At 43.1% G+C, this 25,180-nt stretch overlaps 1 protein-coding gene across 30 annotated transcripts in view; it reads right to left on the reverse strand.

Moving 5' to 3' along the window:
• Positions 1–223: 223 nt before the first annotated feature.
• CLASP2 (cytoplasmic linker associated protein 2) overlaps positions 224–25,180 on the reverse strand; it is a gene marked incomplete at both ends in the record, with an annotated part of 157,017 nt that continues 132,060 nt past the window's right edge. For all 30 annotated transcript variants that reach the window (XM_080715624.1, XM_080715620.1, XM_080715645.1 and 27 more), the window contains 10 exons: positions 224–310; positions 1,617–1,733; positions 5,251–5,457; positions 7,461–7,589; positions 8,050–8,243; positions 15,070–15,298; positions 16,717–16,870; positions 18,853–18,959; positions 20,410–20,553; positions 23,521–23,664. In XM_080715624.1, the coding sequence (XP_080571750.1) occupies positions 224–310; positions 1,617–1,733; positions 5,251–5,457; positions 7,461–7,589; positions 8,050–8,243; positions 15,070–15,298; positions 16,717–16,870; positions 18,853–18,959; positions 20,410–20,553; positions 23,521–23,664 (1,512 nt within the window). The remainder of the gene's footprint in view (positions 311–1,616; positions 1,734–5,250; positions 5,458–7,460; positions 7,590–8,049; positions 8,244–15,069; positions 15,299–16,716; positions 16,871–18,852; positions 18,960–20,409; positions 20,554–23,520; positions 23,665–25,180) is intronic.

Here is a 25,180-nt window from a genome sequence, read left to right on the forward strand (position 1 = left end):
ATTGATGTTAATACTGCTTCTTTTTGAATTTGGAATAGCTATCATAAAAGTTACATGCAGACTGAGGGTCGTCCTCGGTTACAGAAAATAGAAAACGAAACAAAACAAAAAACGAAAACTGGAAACAATGGTTAAGTTCCAAAGATGCGGCTGAGAATCCCCTTCCACAGCTGAGGGCGTCTGTTCTTCCTTAGCGATACCTGGCTCACTCTGAGGCGCGTCACTAACTTTGCCCAGAGACGTCGGCGGTGGGATCGGCTCCTCCGGGCCCGGTCTGTGCACGTTTGATGTACAGATTCAGTAGCTTCATCTGTGGATTCGGGCCAAGCACAGGTCACGTGAGCTGCTCTCAGTGGTGCTAAGATGCTTATTAATTTTTTTTTTTTTTTTTTTTTTTTTTGCGGGTCTGAGTATGGAACCCAGGGGCATTCGACCTCCGAGCTACACCCCCTTCCCTATTTTTTATTCTTTTATTTTGAAACCGGGTCTCACTGAGTTGCAGAGGGCCTCACTAAGTAGCTGAGGCTGTCCGCGAACTGCGATCCTCCAGTCTCAGCCTCCCAAATGCTGGGATTACAAGCGTGCGCCACCACGCCCGGCTAAGATGCTTATTAAAATAACTACACACATACGCATTAGCTATGAAGGGCAGATTTGAGGCTGGAGATAATTATGCCACTTAAGCTAGTGTTGATAAAAATGTTGTGGTGATAGCATATTAAGGCAAACTTGTAAAAAGTCACCATTAAAACTGAAGCGGCATTTGAGCACTACACGTAATACTGTAACACATGCACTGCTTTACGTTATCTCTACTTTCACATCATGTTTTTATAAAGTTAGTAATCAACGCCTACACAATTCTGTGTTCTGTATTTTTATCCAATGTTATTTTAAAGTATGTTTTCTACCTATCTATACTTTTCATATGCAACATTATTATTGGTTGCCTAGTATTTTGAACAAGTGCTGATTTTTTTTTTGGATACTGGGATTGAACTCAGGGGGCACTCTACCTCTGAGCTACACTCCCAGGTCTATTTTATTTTTTATTTGGAAGCAGGGTCTTGCTAAGGTGCTGACAGCCTCGCTAAATTGCCAAGGCTGGCTTCAAACCTGTGCTCTTCCTGTCTCAGCCTCCCAAGTACTGGATTACAGGTGTGCACCACTGTATCAAGCTGATCAATCATTCTTAAGGAGATACCGAAATAGCAATCTATTTATTCTTCATTCAACAGTCCTTGGGATAGGTCTGGACATGGGCCAGGTCAGGACGCCAGTGAGCTGTTCAAACAGCAGAGCCTTAGTAAAAGCTGGATGACAGTGTTACTGAGTGCACACACAGAGATAAATTTTATTTTATTCTTTTTGGTGGTACTGGGGGTGGAACCCAGAGCCTTTCTACCTCCGGACTCTACTCCCAGACCTATTTTATACTTTATTTGGAAACAGGATCTCACTAAGTAGCTGAGGCTGGCTTCGAACCTGTGTGATCCTCCTGTCTCCGCCTCCCAAGCGCGGGGATTACAAGCGTGTGCCACTGTGCCCGGTGTGACAGAGATAAATTTTAAAGAACACATGCCACTGCCATCTTTAAGACCATGCACAATGCTTACTTTGCTGCCAGTGAGTTGACTGAGATGTGGTTTTAGTTCATCGCCAATGACCGCATGGACAGCCACCAGGCAGAAGACGCAAGCTTTCCGAACGCTGCTCTCTGAATTATCGTAGCCCTAGGGAGAAAAGCCCGTGGTCAGTACTCAGGAGAGATGTGAGAAAACCACCTTTTATTTATTTACTTATTTGCTTTGTGAGTCTGAGGATGGAACCCAGGGCATTCTACCTCCGAGCTACCACCCCAGCCCTATTTTGTATTCGTTATTTTGAAACAGGGTCTCACTGAGTTGCGGAGGGCCTCACTAAGTAGCTGAGGCTGTCTGCAAACCGCGATCCTCCTGTCTCAGCCTCCCGAATGCTGGGATGACAAGCGTGCGCCACCACGCCCGGCCAAAACCACCTTTTAAACAGGGACAAAAGATGCAACTCAAAAATGAGCTCTGGAGCCGGGCGCGGTGGCGCACGCTTGTCATCCCCGTGCTTGGGAGGCGGAGACAGGAGGATCGCGCAGGTTCAAAGCCAGCCGCGCTGGCTTAAGAGACCCTGTTTCAAATAAAAATATAAAATAGATCTGGGAATGTAGTCTGGAGGTAGAAGGCTCCTGGGTTCCATCCCCAGTAACACACACACACACACACACACACACACACACACACACACACACACACACACAGCGCTCTCCTGTGTTCTGTGTAGAGCTCTGCCGACCTAGTTGATTTTTCAACCTTCACAGGCAGGCCTCTTTTCAGCTTCTGTTGCATTCCACCCTACTGCTAGCTCTCTCTAATCAGTTTCTTTAAAAAAAAATGTTTTTTTTTCAGCTGGGTGTGGGATTATACCTGTAATCCCAGTACTTGGGAGTCTGAGACAGGAGGATTGCAGGTTCAGGGCCAGCCTCAGCAACTTAGTGAGGACCTCTGCACCTTACGAGACTCTGTTTCAAAATAAAACATTACAAAAAATTGGGGCTGGGGGTGTAGCTCAGAGGTAGAATGCCCCTGGATCCAATCTCAGTGCCAACCCCCCCCCCAAACAAAAACAAGCAAACCCCATGTTTTTAAATTGGTGTCTTTTAGTTGTACATGATATGAATCTAATTTATAGATTCTCACTGAATCTACCAATTAGTAATTACTGAAAGCATTTAGTTATTTTTTTGTAATAGAAATTGAACTGGGGGCATTCTACCTCCCAGCTATACTTCCAGTTTCTCTTATTTTCTGTTTCTGAAACAGGATGTTACTAGGTTGCTGAGGCTGGCTGTGAACCTCCTGTCTCAGACTCCCAAGTACTGGGATTACAGATGTGGGCAGCCATGCCTGTTTTAAAGCAGTTAGGGTTATTTTTTTGGTGGTGCTGGGGAATGAACCTAGAGGCATCTACCTTTGAGCAATACCCCCAGCCCTATTGTGTTATTTGGAAACAGAGTCTTAGGGTAAGTTTCTGAGGCTGGCTTTGAACCTGCAGTTCTCCAGTCTGTCTCCCAATTACTGGGATTACCAGTGTGTACCACCATGCCTAATTTAAGCATTTAGTGTTAAGGCAGTCAATAGTTCCTCACTGATAGGTCGGGTCCCTCCCTTCCCCCACGAGACCTTGCAGTGGGGACAAGAGGCAGAACCCTGGAAGACAGAGCGGAGATGCTGAGAGACTCCAGACATCGCGAGACTCCAGATGTCATGCGAGGACCGGCATTTCCACGCCGCAAGCTCCACCCCAAGACAAATCCCCTTACTTCCTCTCTGCAGTGACTCTGCTGACCTCTGCTGACCACATGACTCTGCTGCTCCGTCATCAGTCCCTTCCCCCACGATTGGCAGACCTCGCAGAAGGTGCCGGTTGATTAAAGAGACCTTTATTAACTTGGCTGGTGTTTGCCTCCTTTGCGGCCTATAACTCAATTTCAACGTTACACTCCCTATCTAATGAACCCTATATACTTAGGTTTGGCAATAAAGGTAGTCCAACAATTCAGGCCTAATAACCTGTCCCACTCCTGGCAATTACTTTCTCAAATGAATCTAGTTTATGTAAATTATTTCCCTTGTTGGTACTGAGGACTGAACCCAGGGGCATTCCACTTCCATTTGTTTTTTTTTTGGTGGTACCTGGGATTGAATCCACAGGCATTCCACCTCTAAGCTACACTCCCAGCCCTGTTTCTTTATTTTGAAACAGTGTCTCATCAATTTGTAGAAAGCCTCAGTAAGTAGCTGAGGCTGGCCGCAAACCTGTGATCCTCCTGTCTCAGCCTCCCAAGTACTAGGGTCACAAGTGTGCACCACCATGTCATTCCACCTCTGAGGTATACCCCAGCCCTATTTTATTTTTTACTTTGAAACAGAATCTCACGAACTTGCTAAGGCTGGTATTGAATCTGTGATTCTCCCTCCCAAGTAGTGGGATTACACCATGCTCGCCTCCCTTACGCTTTTGATCAAACTATGTACTTCATTCCAATGATCCACAGAAATCTTATTTATAAAGTATTTTGAATCAGTTATCTGAATGCATATACATTTTATCTAGAAGAGTTCATCTTTATTAAAATCTCACAATTTTACCTTCCTAAAGTGACTAAAGAGTCCCCTTCCCCACAACCTGCCTTTTGCTAATTTTTTTCTATTGCAAATAACACTGCAAAGAACATTATTCATATACTTAAGTGCTGCTATGTGACAACATCAGGCCAGGTAAATAATGCTGTGTTAGAAAGAGATAGAATGACCCTCCCCAGAACACTGATGGAACCACACGGCCAGGAGGGAGTGGGATAGGAATGTGATGGTCACAAAACACTGCAGAGAAAGGCTAAGTGGGGACCTAGCCTTCACTAGAATGAATGAAGACAGAGGGGATGTGGATGAGCACACCCAACAGAGACTGGTACAAATGCAAGGATCCAAGGTGACAGGCAGCTCAGGCCTATGAAATGAATTCACCACAAATGGAGCAGTTACTGTGGGCTGAGAGGGAGGGGAGGGAAGAGGGAGGAGAAGGGAAGAGGGAAGGAGGCGGGGGAGGGGCGGGAGGAGAGGGGAGGGATGGATGGGAGTTATTGCTTAATGAGCATAGAATTTGGTTTAGAATGATGAAAAAGCTCTGGATGTGGATAGTAGTGATGGTTATACAACATGATACTTGTACACTTGTAAATAAATTGCCTAGTCAAAAATGGGAAGTGGTAGCCAGGCGTAGTGGTGCACGCTTGTAATCCCAGTACTTGGGAGGCAGAGACAGGAGGATCACAGGTTTCCCGCTAGCCTCAGCCACTTAAGGAGGCCGTCTGCAACTCAGCGAGGCCCTATTTCAAAACAAAGAATAGAAAATCAGGCTGGGGTGGAGCTTAGCAGTAGAATGCCCCTGTGCTCAATCCCTAGAAACACACACACACACACACACACACACACACACACACACACACACAAGTAAATGGTAAACTTTACATTAAGTGTATCTTACTTACCACACCGGTACCTACCTATACCCACAGCCAGCTAGTCACAGGAAGCCCTTGTCCTGAACACTGCAGACAGCAGAAAGGCTTGATCATGCCATGCGTGGCTGTGCAAGTGCCTGAAACAACCAGATCCCCCAAGAGTCACGGCTCCCCCTCCCAGCGTGGCTGCTTACCTGTATGAGGCCTGGCATGATCTCGGGCAGCAGCAGGTTCAGGGTTCCCTTGGACACTCTCTCTATCACTTTGGTCTGCATTTTGATGGCAGCCAGGTTGATTGGGTAATCTGCAGTCTGGATGATGGGGCAAAGCACTTTGATGCACTGCTCGGGGCTAATGGAAGTGGCCAACACCGACGCAGCCTCCTCTGCGGACCTCACCACCTACGACGGACAGATCGTGCCGGAAAGCAACGTCGCTTTACAGTGTATCCGGGGAGTGTGAACATTCTCAAGTATTCAATACAACACATTTGGGATTTGCTTGGAAAATATTGCAGTAAGCAAACATAAGAAGCAGGGACGAAGATAAACAGATTGGCAAATGGCAGTAACAAAGCTAGAGGACTAGATGGGCACTCTCTCATGCTTTTCCAATCTTGGATAGCTTTTTTTTTCCCCCCTGGGTCTGGGGATGGAACCCAGGGGCATTCAACCTCCGAGCTGCACCCCCTACCCTATTTTTTATTCTTTATTTTGAAACCGGGTCTCACTGAGTTGCGGAGGGCCTCACTAAGTAGCTGAAGCTGTCCACGAACTGCAATCCTCCGGTCTCAGCCTCCTGAATGCTGGAATTACAAGTGTGCGCCGCCACACCCGGCTATTGGATAGCTTTTATTTTTATTATTACTATTTTTTGTGGTACTAGGGATGGAACCCAGGGGCATTCTACCTCCGAGCTATACCCCGTGCCCTATTTTTTATTCTTTATTCTGAAACAGGGTCTCACTGAGCTGCAAAGGGCCTCACTAAGTAGCTGAGGCTGGCCACCTATCTCAGCCTCCCAAATGCTGGGATTACAAGTGTGCGCCCCCACGCCCGGCTTTTTAACTTTCATATTACTTTATTGGGAGGTGGGAAGGGACAGAATCTATGTTGCCCAGGTTCGTGTGGAACGCACAGGCTCATGCAATCTTCTTGTCTCAGCCCACCAAGCAGCTAGATCTACTGGTGTGTTCCAGCATGCCTGGCTAAAGAAGTTTTTATTTTATTATTTTGTGGTACTGGGGATTGAAACCAGGTGCGTTCTGCCTCTGGGCCACATCCCAGCCCTTTTTGTTTTTTATTTTGAAACAGAGTCTTGCTTAAGTCACTGAGGGTCTCATTAACTTGCTGAGATTGTCTTGAACCTTCAACCTCCTGTCTCAGCCTCCCACATACTAGGGTTACGAGCATGTGCCACCACATCCACCCAGAACTCTTAGACCAAAGTTATCCTCATTATTTTAGCGAATAAACTTGATGTGTATACACACACACACAAATATGTAAAAGATGACACATAAGTACATATCTTATAGGCAATATACTTGAGAATAATAAATTTTTCATTGGTTACTTTATTTACTATTTATTTACTTGGGCATTCTACCTCTAAACACCTCCAGACTGATTTTATTTCTTATTTGAAAACGGGGTCTCATTAGGTTGCTGAGAGCCTCACTAAATTGCTGAGGCTGTCCTCATACCTGTGTTCCTGTCTAAGCCTTCCAAGTACTAGGATTACAAGTGTGTGCTACCATACCCAGCTTTATTAGCTACTTTAAAGAAGTCAGTTCTTATTGCTAAATGGAAAGACTGGTGAACGTGAAATAGAAAAATACAACTGAAGGAAAAATGAAATCATGTCGATTATTTCCCAGAGCTGGCCTATTTTAGGACATACATAATATCACCAGAATTCACGCAACAGGAAAGAACGTGTGAGCTGGGTGTGGAGGTTCACACTGGTAACTGAGGGGTTCACCATGGCACTTGAGAGGCTAAGACAGAAAAATGATAGGTCCAAGGACAGCCTCAGAAATATAAGGAGACTTTTAGCAACCTAGTGAGGCCGTTTCAAAGCAAAAATAAAAATGGCTGGGGTGCAGTTTGGAGGTGATGCTCCCGGGCTTAATCCCCGGTATCACCACCACCACTAATAGCAACACACACACACACACACACACACACACACACACACACACACACACACGCGCGCACACACACACACACACGCACACACGCGCGCTTGCCTGTCTCTGTTTTGTTTTGCAATGCTGGTATCCCATCAAGTATCATTCTGATGATGAAGGTAAAGCACTCGGCAGGGAAGTGACCAGCAGGTTCCTTTCCTCAGTGTCTACGTGGCCCCCAGTGAGCAGGAGAGCAGCGGTCAGGTGACTCACCTCCTTATGAGGGTCCTTATGAGCTTCCAAGGTTTTCATGACTGTCAGTTCTGCATAGTTTTTAAATCTTGCTGGTTGGTGCCTTAGGATTTCTCTTAAAACCTTTAGTGCCAAAGCCCTGATTGTGGGCTAAGAAGAAACATTTTAATGTTTTTAGTATTTGTGTTGTAGACAATCTTTAACTTTTTAAATTCCTATAACTTAAGCATCTTAATGTTAGTGAAATATAAACTGTAGACAACTACATGAGGTATATTACATCAATTTTAATATCTCTAGTTGAAAACTCATATCTCACTTTAAATTTATAAGAAATCAAGAAACATTCTAAAGAAGAAAGTTTTATTTCTGAACAAGTTTAAATCTGCAAGTTAAAAAACCTGTACTTTTTTGATAACAATTCAGCCTGTAACCTTTCATTTTTACTGTTGAACTATTTAGTTTAGAAGAAAAAGTACTTTAGAGTACAAACTTCATACAGAGAATAGAAGAATACTTACATCTTCCCCATTTCTGAACTTGTGTAGTTCTGGATAGTAGGCAATCGAAGAGAGGGCAGAGAGACAGGCTGACATATTCTGCCACTTACCTCTTTATCCCCAAGGGTTTCAAGCAGTAAGAGCAATACTGTCTTGAAGTGTTCGTCCCAAACACTGAAAGATTCTTCCTGTGTTAACTTCATGAGTTCATAGAGGGCGATTTTTCTTTCTTCTACACGTTCATTATGGTTGGATAGCTCCTTTAATAACTCTGCAACCAGGTCAGAATGGTCCAGGGAAAGATCTGTCAAAGGAATATAGTATTAATTTTGCAATTTATAGGCTGATTCTCACAGGCATATGACTTTATAATATCATGAAGCAAAAACATAACCAAAAAATAACAAATGTGGTAAAACACAAAAAAGGCATTAAATTATTGTCTTCAATTTTGTCATCCTCCAAACACTGTTATTTAAAAACTCCTTATAATAAACACACACACAGGAGAGCAGTCTATAATGAACTCTGATACACTCATCACCCAGGTTTAACAATCACCAAGATTTTTCTATTCTTACCTCACCTCTGTCCACCCCGCCCCCTTTAAAGTACTTCTAGTAAATCCCAAATATGTCTTTCCCTCCGTATATACGTCAGCACGTACATCCACATGGTCAGGCTGGCAGGCTGTCAATGTCCAGGGACTTTACTGACATCACTTTAGTGATGTCAGTAATGAGACTGGGTTTCAGTGGTGACAACCTGATTGCACGATTTCTTTTTTTGGTGGAACTGGAGATGGAACCAAGGGGGCACAACCTCTGAGCTGCACCTGCAGTCTCTTCTTCTTCTTGGTGGTACCAGAATGGAACCCATGGGCATTTTACCTCTGAGCTACACTACAGTCCTATTTTATTTTTTATTTTGAAGCAGGGGCTCATTAAGTAGTAGGTCTCACTAAGTGAAATCATGACCCTTAACTTCCTGTGATTGGCTAATATCATTTGACATAATGTTCTCTGGGTCGATCCATTTTTCCTGAAAATGACACAATTTTGTACTTCTTGATTGCTGAGTAGAATTCCATTGCGTGTATATAATTCCATTATATTCCATAATTTTGTAATCCATTCATCTGTTGATGGGTACCTAGGTTGGTTTCATAATTTGGTTATTATGAGTTGTGCTGCTATAAACATGGACATGTAAATATTACTATTATATATATATATATATATATATATATATATATTTTTTTTTTTTTTTTGGTGGTACTGGGGGTGGAACCCAGAGGCTTTCTACCTCCGGGCTATACTCCCAGACCTTTTTTTTAAATATTTTATTTGGAAACAGGGTCTCACTAAGTTGCTGAAAGCCTCACTAAGTAGCTGAGGCTGCTTCAAACCCGTGTGATCTTCCTGTCTCAGCCTCCCAAGCATGGTGATTACAAGTGTGCGCCACCACGCCTGGCTTTACTATAATATTTTATTTATTTATTTTGGTGGTATTGGGGTTCCTGGAAACCCTTCTACCTCCGGTCTACACTCCCAGACCTATTTTTATATTTTTATTTGAAAACAGGGTCTCTTAAGGCAGCGCGGCTGGCTTCGAATCTGCGCGATCCTCCTGTCTCTGCCTCCCAAGCGCGGGGATTACAAGTGTACGCTATCACGCCCGGCTACTATAATATTTTGATTTCAGTCCCTTTGGAAATATACCCAGGAGTGGTATAGCTGGACCCATTGACTTTTTTTTTTAAACTGGGGATGAAACCTAAGGGCATTCTATCTTCGAGGTATAGCCCCAGCCCTATTTTTTTTTTCTTTATTTTGAAAACAGGGTCTCACTGAGTTGCAAAGGGCCTCACTAAGTAGCTGAGGCTGTCTGCGAGCTGTGATCCTCCTGTCTCAGCCTCCCACATGCTGGGATTACAAGTGCACCACCATGCCTTGCATGCCCATCGACCTTTTAAGTAATTATTTTGCACAATGATTGTTGCTGAATTATTATATTAAGAGTTAAAAATGGCCAGGCGTGGTGGTGCACACTTGTAATTCCAGCATTTGGGAGGCTGAAACAGTTCGAGGACAGCCTCAGCTACTTAGTGAGGCCCTCTGCAGCTTAGTGAGACTCTGTTTCAAAATAAAGAATGAAAAATAGGGCAGGGGGTGTAGCTCGGAGGTTGAATGCCCCTGGGTTCCAGCCCCAGATTCCCCCTCAAAAAAGGCAGAACAAATGCTTAATCTATTTTAAGTTTCACAGTCAGGAGTTGAGCTGAAGATTGTAGTCACTGAAATACAACATTCACTAGAAGAATTACTTAAAAGGCTATTCCTGCAGGGAAAAGGAAGATTCTGCAAACTTGAGAACAGGACAACAGAATTATTGAGTCTGAGGGGGAGGGGAAGACTGAAGTGAATATAGCCCAGAGGACACGCAAGACCCCGGAGAGCCCAGTGCACTGTGGGGCCAGAGCTAAGACCTGCGATGGTGTAATGGCTGAAACCCCCACTCCTCATAAAAGATGAATCTAAACAGCTAAAGAGCTAAAGAGTCTCCAAATAAGACAAACTCAGAGATTCATGTCAAGATATGTTACAATCGAACTTGCAAAAGCCAAAGACAAAGAGAGAGGCTTGCAGCAGCAAGAGAGAAGTGACTTGTCATTTCAGCTAAAGCAAAAAGAGGGGGGGAAAAAAGAAACTTCAGTTAAATGAGGAGAGAAACCAGCAGAATAAAGGAAGGGGGTTGGGGAAGGAAGGAAGGTTGGGGAAAAAAGATCCCTTGAGGAGGAGAACAGTGCAAGTAATGTTCTGTCCATATATGAAGGTATCACTAACATGTATGAGGAAGAAGGGAGGGAGGGAGAGTGGTGAGAAATGGAGAGAAGGACACTAAGTGCTGCGTGCTCCTACAGATGCATCACTTTGAGTCTCACTATGATACAGAACTACAATGTATAAAAAATTATCAACAGGGCCTGGAGCCTGCAGTGGGCGAGGCCGGGCCTGGAGCCTATTGCACGGCAGGCCTGGAACTGGGGCCTGCTCCACAGCAAAGGGCCAGCGGGTTTCTTCAACTGTGTGCCCAGGAAGCACTAGAAGCTGCTGCTGCCTCACCTATCTCTCAGCAGATTTCCAGATCCAAGTGACCTCTATTAAAAAAAAAAAAAAATTGTTTGTGAATGGATCACCCTGTCAAAGTTACTCACCTTCTGGCTTTCAGGTTTTCAGTAAGTGGGAATAAGTGTGGAGAAATAGAAGCTCTAATACATTGTTGATGGAATTGCATGTTGGTGCAACCACTTTGGAGAACAGTATAGAAGATTCTCAGAAGAAGGAAAATGAACTGACCATGTGATCCAGCAATACCACCTCTGGGTATCTACCAAAAAGAATGAAAACCAAAATACCAAACTAATGCACGAACAACCATGTTCACAGCTGCGTAGTTCATCATTGCCAAACTGTGGATTCAACCAAGATGTCCTTCGATGGATGAGTGGATTTCAAAACTATGGGATATGTATGCAATGGAATTTTGCCCAGCCATAAGGAAGAACAAAATTATGACATTTACAGTGAAATGTCACATAAAAAATAAGAAATCAGATGGTTTTCTTAATATGCAAAATATTAGGGAGAAATGGGAAACAGGAGGAACTCTAGATGAAGAAGGGACCCTAGAGAGGAGCAATTAAAGTGACATATCTGAGGGGATGGGAGGGAGGATACGGGAAACTCTGAAAGCACATGATGTACTTAAACATATCAAACTCAATCAGGAAGCCAAGCATGGGTAGGAGGGAGGTGGTGGGAAGGGTTAGAGATTGGGTAGGGGCTGATTGGGTGATGTGTGCATGTATATCTCCACAAATTTTTTTTTTTATCCCATTGAGATGTATGACTACAAAGCACCAATAAAAATTTATTAAAAAAATTATCAACAGATAGCTCATCTGAAATTTTGGAAATCAGTAGTAGCTTGATACATTCAAAGTGCTGAAAAGAGCCGGGCGTGGTGGGCACGCTTGTGATCCCAGCACTCGGGAGGCTGAGACCAGAGGATCGCGGTTCGCAGACAGCCTCAGCTACTTAGTGAGGCCCCCCCTGCAACTCAGTGAGACCCAGTTTCAAAATAAAGAATAAAAAATACGGCAGGGGGTGTAGCTCGAAGGTCAAATGCCCCTGGGTTCCATCCCCAGACCCGCAAAAACAAAACAAAACAAAAGTGCTGAAAGGAAAAAAAACAAAAACAAAAACAAAAACAAAAAACCTGTTAACCAAAAATCCTACATAAGTTCTTTCACAAGTGAGGGAGAACTGTGAAGACACTACACAGTAACCTGGAACCATATGAACAAATAAAGATCTCAATGAAGGTAAATACACAGGCATTTATATTAACCTAGCATTTTTTTTTAATTTTTTTAATTTTTGGTGGTACTGGGGTTCCTGGAAGCCCTTCTACCTCCGGGCTACACTCCCAGACCTATTTTTACATTTTTATTTGGAAACAGGGTCTCCTAAGCCAGTGCGCGCGGCTGGCTTGGAACCTGCACGATCCTCCTGTCTCCGCCTCCCAAGCGCGGGGATGACAAGCGTGCGCCACCACCGCATCCGGCTAACCTAGCATTATTTTAACAGTGTTTTATAATTCCTTTCCTGCAGTGGGCACTGAACCCAGGGTCTCACACATGTTCTATAGCTCAGATATACCCCAGCCCTTTTCTGCTTTTTACAGCGTGTATTTCAAAACCCCTATGCTGCCCAGTCTGGCCTTGACCTCGTGCTACCCCTGCTGCAGTCCCCAAGGAGCTGGAATTCTAGCCATGCCCTACCATGTCTGGCTTAAGAGACCAACGTCCTAAAGACTAATTAGTTTGTGTTTTGCGGGGTTCAACCACATAAAGATGCAATTTTGTCACACCAAAAATTGAGAGGGGTGGGCTGGAGATGGAAAGGTAGAGTTTCTGCGCATTACTGAGGCAAACCTGGTATAAATTCAAACTACAGTATAAAACTTTAGGATGCGGCCACACGTGGTGGTGCGTACCTGTAACTGCAGTCCTTGGGAGGCTGAGAAAGGAGGCTTGAATACTGCAGGCTCAAGGACAGTCTCAGCACGCGGTGAGACTCTCATCTACTTAGCAAGACTCTGTTTCAAAATAAAAATGGGGCTGGAGTGTAGCTGGAGGTAGAATGCCCTGGGGTTCAATCCACAGTGCTACAATAAGAACACCAGACCTTAGAGTGTTAAATGCAGACCCCATGGTAACTACAAAGGAAAAAGCAAATGAGACAGAAGTAAACAGTTCACTATTGAGAGGCTGAGACAGGAGGATCACAGGTTTAAGGCCAGCCTCAGCAACTGAACAAGATCCTGTCTCAAAATATGCCTGTAGCTGGGCGCGGTAGTGCACACTCGTAATCCCTGTGCTTGGGAGGCTGAGACAGGAGGATCGCGCAGGTTCGAAGCCAGCCTCAGCTACTCAGTGAGACCCTGTTTCCAAATAAAATATAAGATAGGTCTGGGAATATAGCCCGGAGGTAGAAAGCCCCTGGGTTCTGCCCCCAGGACCACCACCAACAAAAAATAAAGCCTGCAATGCCAGTATTCGGGAGCCTGAGGTAGGAAGATCTTGGGGTTGAGGACGGCCTCAGAAGCAGACGGAGACTGTCAGCTACTGAGTGAGGCCCTCTGCAACTTAGAGAAGCCCGGCTTCAAAGTAAAAACATCGGCTGGGGGATAGCTTGGAGACAGAAAGCCCCGGGTACAATCCCTAGCACCACACACAAAATTCAACTTCTTTTTTTTTTTTTGTGGTACTAGGAATGAACAAAAGGAGCTCTACCTTTGAGCCCTATCCCAGCCCTATTTTTGTTTGTTTGTATTGAGGATTGAGTCCAAGGGCATTCTATGTCTAAGCTATACTCTCAAGCCTTTTATTTTTCATTTTGAAACAGTTTTGATAAATTTCTGAGGCTGGCCTTGAACCTGAAACCTTCCTGTCTCAGCCTACCAAGTACTGGGATTATGAGCATGCACCACTACACTTGGCTAACAACCTTTTTTATGATAAAAGCACCAAGCCTGAACTGGAAGGAAACTATTCTTATTACCGAAATCTTAAAAAAAGAATTATGTAATTTATGGGCGAAAAAATATAATTCCCTATCATTAAGAATAAAAATACTGCTGGGCATGGTGGTGCATGCTTGTAATCCCTGCGCTTTGAAGAGACCCTGTTTTGGAGGTAGAAGGGTTTCCAGTAACCCCATTACCATCACCAAAAAAAAAAAAAAAAAAAGAATAAAATATTTATAGTATTTCATACTTTATTAGCAATTTGTATACATCTTATCTGTACCTAGTGGAATATTATGATCAGAAGGTCACACGGTACAATCACCAGTATCTTTTAGAGGTAAAAACTAAGATTTAGATGGGTCAACAATGTGTTAGAATTTAGACCTACGCTCATTTAACCAGACTTCACTTAAATGATAGCTTTTCTTATCCTCAGTCCTTGAATATATCCTATTAGTTAGAGTCTGTTTAAAACTCTACACTTAAAGAGTCATTATGAAGAATGGGTATTTCCTCAAAAGATCTTGTCATTCTGCTGTCAAAAATGATGACTGGATAAACTGTCTAGGAATAAAGTATATTTATAAGTGACAACTGACTGGAGTTGATTCTGGGAGGACATTGTGGCCTTCTTGACTGTGAGGGTGATCTAAAGATGGCCGCCAGGTTTCTCATTCTGGAGAAGAACACTATCAAACTGCCAGAAATGAGCTCAAGGTGAGGAGAGAGAACATGTCCATTCCAACAATCCTCACAGGAAGTTACAACAAAAGAACAAATAGCAGCCAGGTGTGGTGGCACACGCCTGCAATCCTAGTGCTTGGGAGGCTGAGACAGGAGGATGGCAGGTTCGAGGACAGCCTCAGCAAGTAGTGAGACTCTCATCAGGCTAGTGAGAGCTTCTTTCTAAATAAAAATAAAATAGGGGGGTATAGCTCAGATAGAATGCCCCGGGGCTCAATCCCCAGTACCACAAAAAACAAATGATTTAAGAGGCCTCTAAAAGCCACATGAGAATAGTGTGACCCGGAACATACCATCAGGAAACTGGTCAGCATCATCGTCAAACATGGCTTCCTTGAGGGCAGACTTGTTGAAGGGACTGATGCCGTCTGAGTAGTTATATGGATTATAGTCTCGGGAGCGCGGAGAGGAGTGGGCAGGCATGGAATGGAGCAGCGAGGTTTTATTATCAAGAGCCGTCTGGCTTGCGTCAGTAGCATCACCTCCTGCTCTAGGGTCTGACATACCAGGACCGCCAACCATCTGTTGACAGGAAACAAACCAACAAGTTAACTCATTTTCAAGCGTCTCTTCAACATTCTAAAAGATGTTTCCCCTACTGTTTAAAAGGCTACTTAAGAAAGGTGGCAATAGTCACTTGGAAAAAAAAATGAATGAGAATCTACATAATGATTTAAAATTTATATCAAAGCGACAAAGCTTATAGTAAAGATATAAAAAAATCACAGCAGTGAGAGCAAACTATGGGTACTCCAAGGAGTGTCGAGGTTGTCAACGGCTCCACTAAGTAAGAGAGGGTGTGACCAGCAGTAGCGTCTCCACGCGCTTTGAGAGGAGAGGACTTCATTAGTAACCCACGACTAAAAGCGGCCAGGTTCTGTTATCAAGGTAGGAAATTATACAGTGGTGGCAAGTCAACAGAGCATAGGAAGCGGAGGGTGGCGTAAGAAGCTGGCTGTGGTGGCGCATGCCTGCAATCCTACTCGGGAGGCCGAGACAGGAGGACCGCTAGGGTGAGGGCGGCCTCGGCAGCGCTGCGTGACGCTCAGCCACCTAGCAAGACCTCGCTTCAAAACAAAAAAGCCTAAGGGTGCAGAATGCCTCTGGGTTCAGGCCCCAGTACCACGGGGGGGGGGAGCAGCAAAGTAAGAAGCAACTACGTTTGTCCAATGGGAGAGGCAATCAATTGAGTGATACTATTTACTTATGTCAGAAAGACAGGTCATAACACTGTAATTGGAGTCACTTTAAACTCATTTTATCTCATTCATTTCGCCCATGTCCAGTCCCTCTTTCTTTGGTAATACTCCAACTACACTTTCTTCAGTCCTCAATTAAACAATCTTGGTCCTGTCTGTCTTTGCACATGCTGATTCTTTCATGGAATTTTCCTGTACATTGTGTGTGGCTTTCTTTTAGTCTGAATGCAAATATAATATCCTGAGAGATCTCTTCCCCGACCACACAGTCTAAAATAAAATAGATTCACTTTTCTCCAAGGTACACCCTAAACTAAAGCTCCATAGTAATCAGCTCTGTGTCAACACCTAAAAGAAACTCGAAGCTGTGCAGAGTGGCGCATGCCTATAATCCTACTAGCACTTGGGAGGCTGAGATAGAAGGATCGCAGGTTCAAGGCCAGAGTCAGCAACTTGGCGAGACTCTGTTTCAAAGTAAAAAATACAAAAAGGGCTGGGGGTGTGGCTCAGAGGTAGAATGCCCCTGGGCTCCATCCCTAGCAACAGCCCCCCCCCATAAACAAAAGGAACTCGAGAGCATCAACTCTGTCTTGTAAATCTAACACCAAGCATGTGGCACTTGTAGGGGACTGGCCCCTAGAAAATCACACCTGACAACGCCAGAGAGCCAGAGGGAGGGAGATGGGAGGTGCGCGTGCCGCCGCACGGGCAGGTCTGCAGCAGGGACAGGCAGATACTCACGGAATCGCCATCATCTTTCTTGGACTCCCTCTTCAGTGGCTCATTCATGTCTTCTTGACTACGGAAGCTGAAATTTTGGATTGCTTCAGTGACACCTCTAAGAGAGCTATAAATATCTTCAGAGTTCATATTTTCTGTGTCATAATCAAATGCACTATGAAAAAGATAACACTAATTTTTATTTCTCTATAGTGTTAGAATACAAACACACATGAGGAGATTATGTAGATATTTATAAGACTGGGTTAGAGAATGCATATCGCCCAAGCATAATTAGCAAAATAAAACCTGGCAGCTACGAATGGTTCAAGTGCCCCAACCACGGACTGCTTGTGACGACTGTAGATTGTCCAGCTCATAGCAACTAATTCGGCTTTCTGATTTCAAAGCTGTCCTGATTAACAAGGGCTCAGTAAACTATGAGTGGCTTGCCAGCTAAGAATGATTTTTACATTTTCAAGTGGTTAAAAAAGTAAAAAGGATATTTTAGGACATAAAATTCTGTAAAATCCAAACTTCAGTGTACATAAAATGAGACTTTATGGAACACAGCCTTGCTTATTTATTTAGGTGCCGACTATGACGTTTTCAACCACAGAGTCCGGTAGTGGCCACAAAGGCCACATGGCTTAAAAAGCCTTAATTACTTAGCTTATGGACCTTTATAGAAAGTTTACCAGTCCTGTGACTAATTTATAATAATGGTAGTATCGGAAGAGGAAATGAATATATTCACATAAATTTTTAAGAAGCTAGAGAATTTTAATACTGAACCTAAGTGTCAATGACATCAGTTCTATAATCAAATCCCAAAATTGAGGCTGGAATTTAGTCATCAAAAATTATCATATTTGTACAACTAAGACACAGGCTGGACAATACGTTGGCAATATATTTTTCTTTTCTTTTGGTAGCCTATAATTTTAGCAAGTAATTTGATAAAGCAAGCTATGGTATATGGTGAAAACAATAACCAAGTTGATAACTATAAACACGAAATACGGTGCAAAGTATTTCTTAAAAGGCTAGGAAAAGAGAAAAAGTATTGAGTCTACTAATGAATTAAAAATTTAATATTAAATACAGCCCATGTGTGAACTGCACAGGACAATAAAAATTACAAATCTCATCTTTTGTATTAAGGACCAATCTCTCAGTCAGTTTCCCCGCAGACATTCAATGCCATTATGTTTTGAATATTCCCCCTCCCTCCAGGGTGATCCTAGGGCCTGTGCATGTCAGGCAATGCTCTGCACTGTGCTAAATCCCTATTTAACCCTTCCCTACTAGTTTTTCTTTGTTTATAGGCTTAATTTCCTCATCCCCTCTACTTTTAGAGGTGGTCAATATTCGATCTAAATACCCATCATTTTAATGACTTCACCATTTAGACTGAGTAATATAATACAAATGAAAGACAGTTTACAATTCACTGGGTTTACATAGAATTTCTGGTAAATATAACCATGCTATTTAACAAAAGCTGTACCAAGTTTTTTTTTTCCCATTCAATATATTACCAGTTAGAGGGTTAGCTTTTAAAAAAACTTAAAATTGTATGACCTCTTTTTTTTTTTTTAACTTTTTATATTTTTGTGGCCCTGGGGATTATACCCAGGGCCCTTTACCACTGGGCTACATACCCCAAACTTTTTTATTTTTATTTTCAGTTTTGCTAAGTTGCTGAGGCTGGCCTTGAACTTGTGATCCTTCTCCGTCAGACTATCCAGTAGATATATTACAGGTGTGTGTCACTGCACTCAGCTCTGTAAAAACTATTTTATTTATTTATTTTTATTTATTTATTTTTGGCGGTACTGGGGTTCCTGGAAGCCCTTCTATCTCCGGGCCACACTCCCAGACCTATTTTATATATATATAATTTTTTTTTTTTTTTAAATTTGGAAACACGGTCTCTTAAGCCAGCAAAGCTTAAGAGCCGAACCAGCACGATCCTCCTGTCTCCGCCTCCCAAGCGCGGGGATTACAAGCGTGCACCACCACGCCCGGCTGTTTTTACTATTTTAAAGACCTTTCAAATCAAGTGAAAATCGACTGGGATTATATTAACATCTGCTTTTCTAGGAATGGAAATTTGCAAATACAAAACACAACGGGAAATGCTCCTTTTGTTACCTTGGAGGTAAAGTGCTCTGTGATGTATTGGTAGGAGAAGTAAGAGGACTGGACCAGTTGGCAGGTGAGCGTGGTGTAGGTCTTGTCAAAGGGCTCCCCATGGAACTCTGATGAGGGAGTCAAACCAATATTAACATATGACAGGAAATTTCAAGTCAAAGGCTCTCAAGGAAGCCACATGATCATGAGATAGGCCCATACAGAGGAGCCACGTCTATAGGCCAATATGTAAATCTTCATGTACTTATAGCTGATTTCTGATGATAAAAAATTTCTCCCTATTCAGAAATTTAACCCTCTACCTATTCCTGTCTCTCAAAAATTATCAACATCTTTACCTCAAGATTCAACAGGATCTTAAACTAATTTTTTTTTGGTGATACTGGAGATCGAACCTAGGGGCATTCTACCTCTGAGTTATACCCCCAGCCCTATTCTTTATTTTAAAACAGGGTCTCACTAAGTTGCAGAGGGCCTCACTAAGTAGCTGAGGCTGGCTGCAAATCTGCGATCCTCCTGTCTCAGCCTCCCAAGCACTGGGATTATAAGTGTGTGCCACCACGTCTGGCTCTGAACTAAAAAATTTAATTAGACTCCTGCTCTGAACCAAAGACCTACCTCAACCATTTTTTAAAATTCCGCTTGAGTCTGCCTGATTTTGACAAAGACACACCACGGGAGTAAAATACGGCCACACTATGATTCTGCCTCTCTCGTAAGGTACAGTGAAACAATCCTTTAAAAAGAAGGATTATGAGGCTTTGACTCATAAGAAGCCATCAGATTACTTTTAACCTTCACATCACCTTAAGCCTGCAATCAAGAGCATCTGCATTCTCCCTGTTATCAAAGCTCTCTCTTTTTAAAAGTTGAGTTAGGCATACTATATACATTTTATTTATACACAGATACATCTCTCAAGCAATCAGACCTTCCCCCCTTTTCTGTGGCACTCAGGGGCATCCTACCTGAGTTACACACCAGAACCTTTTATTTTTTATTTTGAAACAGGGTCTCACTAAGGCAGCCTCGAACCTGCGATCCTCCTGTCTCAGTCTCCAAAGTACCACGATTACAGGCGTTTGTCACCACCCCCAGGTTCAGACCTTTTATCTTCAAACGAAATCCTGTGTATCTAAGCATATATGAACTAAAAAGCCTGTAATCATTAAGCGATACTCTCTCTGAACCTTACTTGTTAACCCTGGAATAAGTAATCCCTGCTAATACCTAAGATTGGTTCATCTGAAGAGCATATTCTAATGGTTTCATGGCTCCTGAAGCCAGCGTCCTCACCCATGTTCTGCACATTTGGCTTTTCTTATTGGTGACCTGGCCACTGTTCACCAATACCCTAATGTACCCAAATTAAAATATAAACATGGTAGGCTTAGGAACTCTATTGTTTCCAAGACAATATATAAATTTGCTCAAAAAAATGCTAAGTTCAGGTGAAAAAAAATCATAGAGTAGGATCAAGTTTATCTCACATAAAAGAAGTTCATTATTATTAAAGCCATGTCATATTATCTAAGAGCCAAGAAAAGCGAGAAATACCTGGGTCCCATTGCCGGTGTTTCGAAGGTGATTGTGAAGAAGTTTGGTAGCACCATCTTGAAAAGTTTTTGGTAAAGCTCCTAGTAGCATTGTAAACTCTGGGGTGTTGAGTTCAAACAAAGAAATCAGCACAGACTGTGCTGCCTGGAAGACAAAGGCGCACAGAGGGTGAATGAGTGCATTCGTGACACAAAGGTGATCTTTCTTCCTGCCAAGTCTCTAACCAGCAGCACGAGCCGTGGCATTTTCCTGGGGAAAAGAAAGATGCTCTTATCTGCTCTCATCCTTGTGTTTTTGAAATGAGAGGGCTGGAGTTTAGCTCAGGTAGAGTGCTTGCCTTGCAAACCCTGGGTTCAATCTCTAGTACTAAAACCAAAACAAAAGAGAACCTAATTAAAAAATATACACGTCTATGTACACATATGTATTTTCTGCAGTGCTGGGGATGGAACCCAGGACTTTCCACATGCCAGGCAAGCACTGAGCTACACCACTAGCTTCAGGAAAGATAAAACAGAATTTTTTTTGGTGGTACTGGGGATTGAACCCAGAGATATTTTACCTTTGCGCTCCACCCCCAACCTGATTTTATTTCTTATTTGGAAACAGGGTCTCACTAGGTTGATGCGAGTCTTGCTGAGGCTGGCCTCAAACTCGCAATCCTCCTGTCTCAGCCTCCTGAGTCCTGGGATTACAAGCATGTGCCACCAGGCCCAGCTGATAAAACAGGTTTGATCTACCATTTATTTATTGAGGTTCAGAAGAGAATTTAAAAAGTTTAACAAACCTAACAATGGCAAAAGTTAACCAGACACCTCCCAGGGTTACTCTCAATATATGAATACTACTGCAGTTTTCCTATTAAATGATTACAAGTAGAAGGATGGCTATATTCTCTGAAGCACCTACCTAACGCGTCTATAATCTGCAGAAAAATGTCTAGTGTTTTGTGGAATGGGAACAAAATAAAGGTTACTCAAGTAAGTAAACAAAAACTCACAAATTCCTTCTTCTAACGTAATCAACTGGTACATGTATGTCAACATGATTTGCATTATGGTATCAGACTATAATGTACCAATAAAAGCATATTAAAATAATCAACTGGGTGTTAAAAGACAAATGCTGAAATTAAATTATACAGAAACTCAACTGAAAGGAGAGAACAACTCAAATGTGTACTTTTTTTTTTTTGTGATACTGGGGATGGAACCTAAAGGCATTCGACCTCCGACCTACACCCCAGCCTCAGCCCTATTTTTTATTCTTTATTTTGAAACAGGGTCTCACTGAGTTGCAAAGGGCCTCACTAAGTGGCTGAGGCTGGTCATGAACCGTGATCCTCCTGTCTCAGCCTCCCGAATGCTGGGATTACAAGTGTGCGCCACCACGCCCAGTGGCTCCCAGACTTTTTTTAAAAATATGAACCAGTCTTGCTAGGGTGCTGAGAGTCCCACTACTTGCCGAGGCTGTCCTAAAACCTGCAATTCTCCCATCTCAGCCTCCTAAGTACTGGGGTTACAGGTGTGTGCCACCATGCCCTGCTGAGACTTCAAATTAATTTGTATGAATAATCTAATGGTTATTAAAACATACTTTACTACATCTAGAGTGTATTTTGATTTAGAGTGTAAGTTTTATCTCTTCCCTATGGACAGACAGCTCAACTGTTCTCAAATCATTTACCAAGGAGGATACCTTCTCCTCATGATTCTAAGAAAAACCCATATTATAAACCATGAACCAATCTTATATAAATCCAAAGTCTCTGGACCCTTCTTTTTGTTCAACTGATCAATTTGTCTATGTCTATACTAAAACCAGATGATTTACACTGTTATAGCATTCATATATTTTTAATCAAGTCCTTGATTTCTTCTGCTTTTTAATATTCTGTCATGTTTGTCTTACTTAGATACATTTTATATTTAATATAATTTTCCATGACTTTAAATCAAAGTAATATATACGTATAACTTAATTTACACATACAAATTTTTCTCTTGGAGATGCTGGCAATTGAACCCAGGTGTTTTCTGCTTTCAAGCCATACCCTGGCCCTACTTTATGTTTTAATTGGAAACAGTCTTTCTGAGTGCTTCGCTAAGCTGTTAGGACTGGCTTCCAACTTGTGACCCTATGTCAGCCTCCCAGGTGCTGGGGTTACAGCCTCACCCTCCCAGCAATAAAAGCTTCCATAACTCTCACTCTTTGTTCTTTGGGCACTGGGAATTGAACTCAGAGGCATTCTACCTCTGAGCTATACTCTCAGCACTATTTTTTTTTTTTTTTTGGTGGTACTGGGGGTGGAACCCAGAGGCTTTCTACTTCTGGGCTATACTCCCAGACCCATTTTATATTTTATTTGGAAACAGGGTTTCACAAGTTGCTGAGAGCCTCACCAAGTAGCTGAGGCTGGCTTCGAACTTGTGCGATCCTCCTGTTTCAGCCTCCCAAGCGTGGGGATTACAAGTGTGCGCCACCACGCCTGGCTCTCAGCCCTATTTTTTTTATTTTTACTTTTTTTTTTTTTTGGTGGTACTGGGGTTCCTGGAAGCCCTTCTACCTCCGAGCTACACTCCCAGACCTATTTTTACATTTTTATTTGGAAACAGGGTCTCCTAAGCCAGTGCGCGTGGCCGGCTTCGAACCTGCGCGATCCTCCTGTCTCTGCCTCCCAAGCGCGGGGATTACAAGCGTGCGCCACCACACCCGGCTTATTTTTACTTTGAAACAGTGTCTCTCTAGGTTGATGAGTCTCGCTACTTGTGAAGGCTGCCCTGGAACTTGCAATCCTCCCGGTCTTAGCTTCCCGAGTTCTGGGATTACAAAGGCACGCGACCACACCTGGCTTCTCCTCCTCTTTGTAAGGAGAATCCCTTGTTGTAATGCTTGTGGGCCACCACCTGTGGCTTGTATGACTCTCTTACTTGAAAATGTGCCCATGGATCCTGTAAATTTTTTTCTCTTGGTCAAGCTAGCTCAAGGTTTGTTAGTTTTGTTGACTTTTCTACAAAGTTACATCACAAAACATTAGTTTCCTTCACTAGCAATCCAAAATCGCGGACTTGCTTTTCCAATGTACCTCCTAAACCTTCTATTAAAACCTACCTTGCGAACATCAGGACTTTTGGGCTCTGTTGTCCAAGTGATGACCCGAGACACTGCTAGGCGAGTTTCGCTGGAATTTACAAAATCTCCTGGATCCATCTGTTTGGCCAGAGTTTCTATGTATTTAAGGATAGCGACCTTCACCTGCAGAGGGAAGCACGGGATGGGATGGCAAGGCGGTCACTGTGAGGCACTGGAGGATGCTCCCTACAGAATGACGTGACTGTTTGTTCATGGGAAGAAAATGAACAATACCATCAACAAAGAATCATAGAACCACCCTCCTACTCAAGGTACAAAAGACATGAAAAGACAATTTTTGTCTTTCACAACCACTAGAGCTTTTCATCCCTCACACACAGAAAACTGAAGACTTTCTAAACAAGATCACGAACTTCTCTATGCCTCTGCAGCATACAGCTGGCTCTTGGGTAGCCTCAAAGGGACCATTCTTTTTTTTGTCTTCAGTATTGGGGATGGAACCCAGGGACATTCTATCTCCGAGTTACACCCGCAGCCCCATTTTTTATTCTTTATTTTGAAACAGGGTCGCACAGAGTTGCAAAGGGCCTCACTAAGTGGCTGAGGCTGTCCGCGAACCATGATCCTCCTGTCTCAGCCTCCCGAGTGCTGGGATTATAAGTGTGCACCACCACCCCTGGCTCTCAGTTTTTCTTTTTCTTTTTTTTTAAAAAGGTTTATCATCAACTGTGAGAACTGCTTTCCAAATGAAGTGTCACAAAAATTCCTTAAAAAGTACACTGGAGAAAAGACAATACCCTTCTGTAAAAAGAAGTTACCATATGTAGTCTCATTACCCTCAAGAATTCTTGATGACGGATGCATGGAAGGTATACATGGTGTGGTGGGATGCAAGCTTCAGAATCAACAGGAGAGCTGGGCGTGGTGGGCACGCTTGTAATCCCAGCATTCGGGAGGCTGAGACTGGAGGAACGCGGTTCGCGGACAGCCTCAGCTACTTAGCGAGGCCCTCTGCAACTCAGTGAGACCCTGTTTCAAAATAAAGAATAGAAAATTGGGCAGGGGGTGTAGCTCAGAGGTCAAATGCCTCTGGGTTCCATCCCCAGACCCGCAAAAAAAAAAAAAAAAAAAAAAAAAAAAAATCAACAGGAGAACGGGCCATTTCCAATGCACAAATGCTTCTTTCTGGACTCAGCCATTTTTATCCTTTTACTATGCCAGTATTAAATTATATCCCTTACCTCAGCTTTGCAAGGGGGCAGAAGAAGACTGAGAATCGCTGTTACTTTATTTAAACAAAACAAGCCCTTACCTTTTTTTTTTTTGGATGGAAACCAGGGGCATTCTACCTCTACCATATTTTTTATTCTTTATTTTGACAGAGTCTCACTGAGTCCAAAGCCTGTGCCGCGTCCAGCCAGCCCTCCTATTTTGGTGTGTGGTGCTGGGGACTGAACCCAGGGTCTTGCGCATGTTAGGCAAGTGCTCTACCACTGAGTTATTCCCCGGCCCAATTCATTCTTTTTTCAAATAAATGTGGTATATATTTAGAGTATACCATGTAATGATATACATTGCAGAATGGTAATGGTGGTAAAAAGGATTGAACCTAGGGGTACTCAATGGTGGTACAGGACTAAACCCAAGTACAATCTACTACTGAGCTACACTCCCAACC

This window comes from Muscardinus avellanarius, assembly GCF_963383645.1.
Source record: "Muscardinus avellanarius genome assembly, chromosome: 18".
In the NCBI taxonomy this organism is placed as follows: domain Eukaryota; kingdom Metazoa; phylum Chordata; class Mammalia; order Rodentia; family Gliridae; genus Muscardinus; species Muscardinus avellanarius.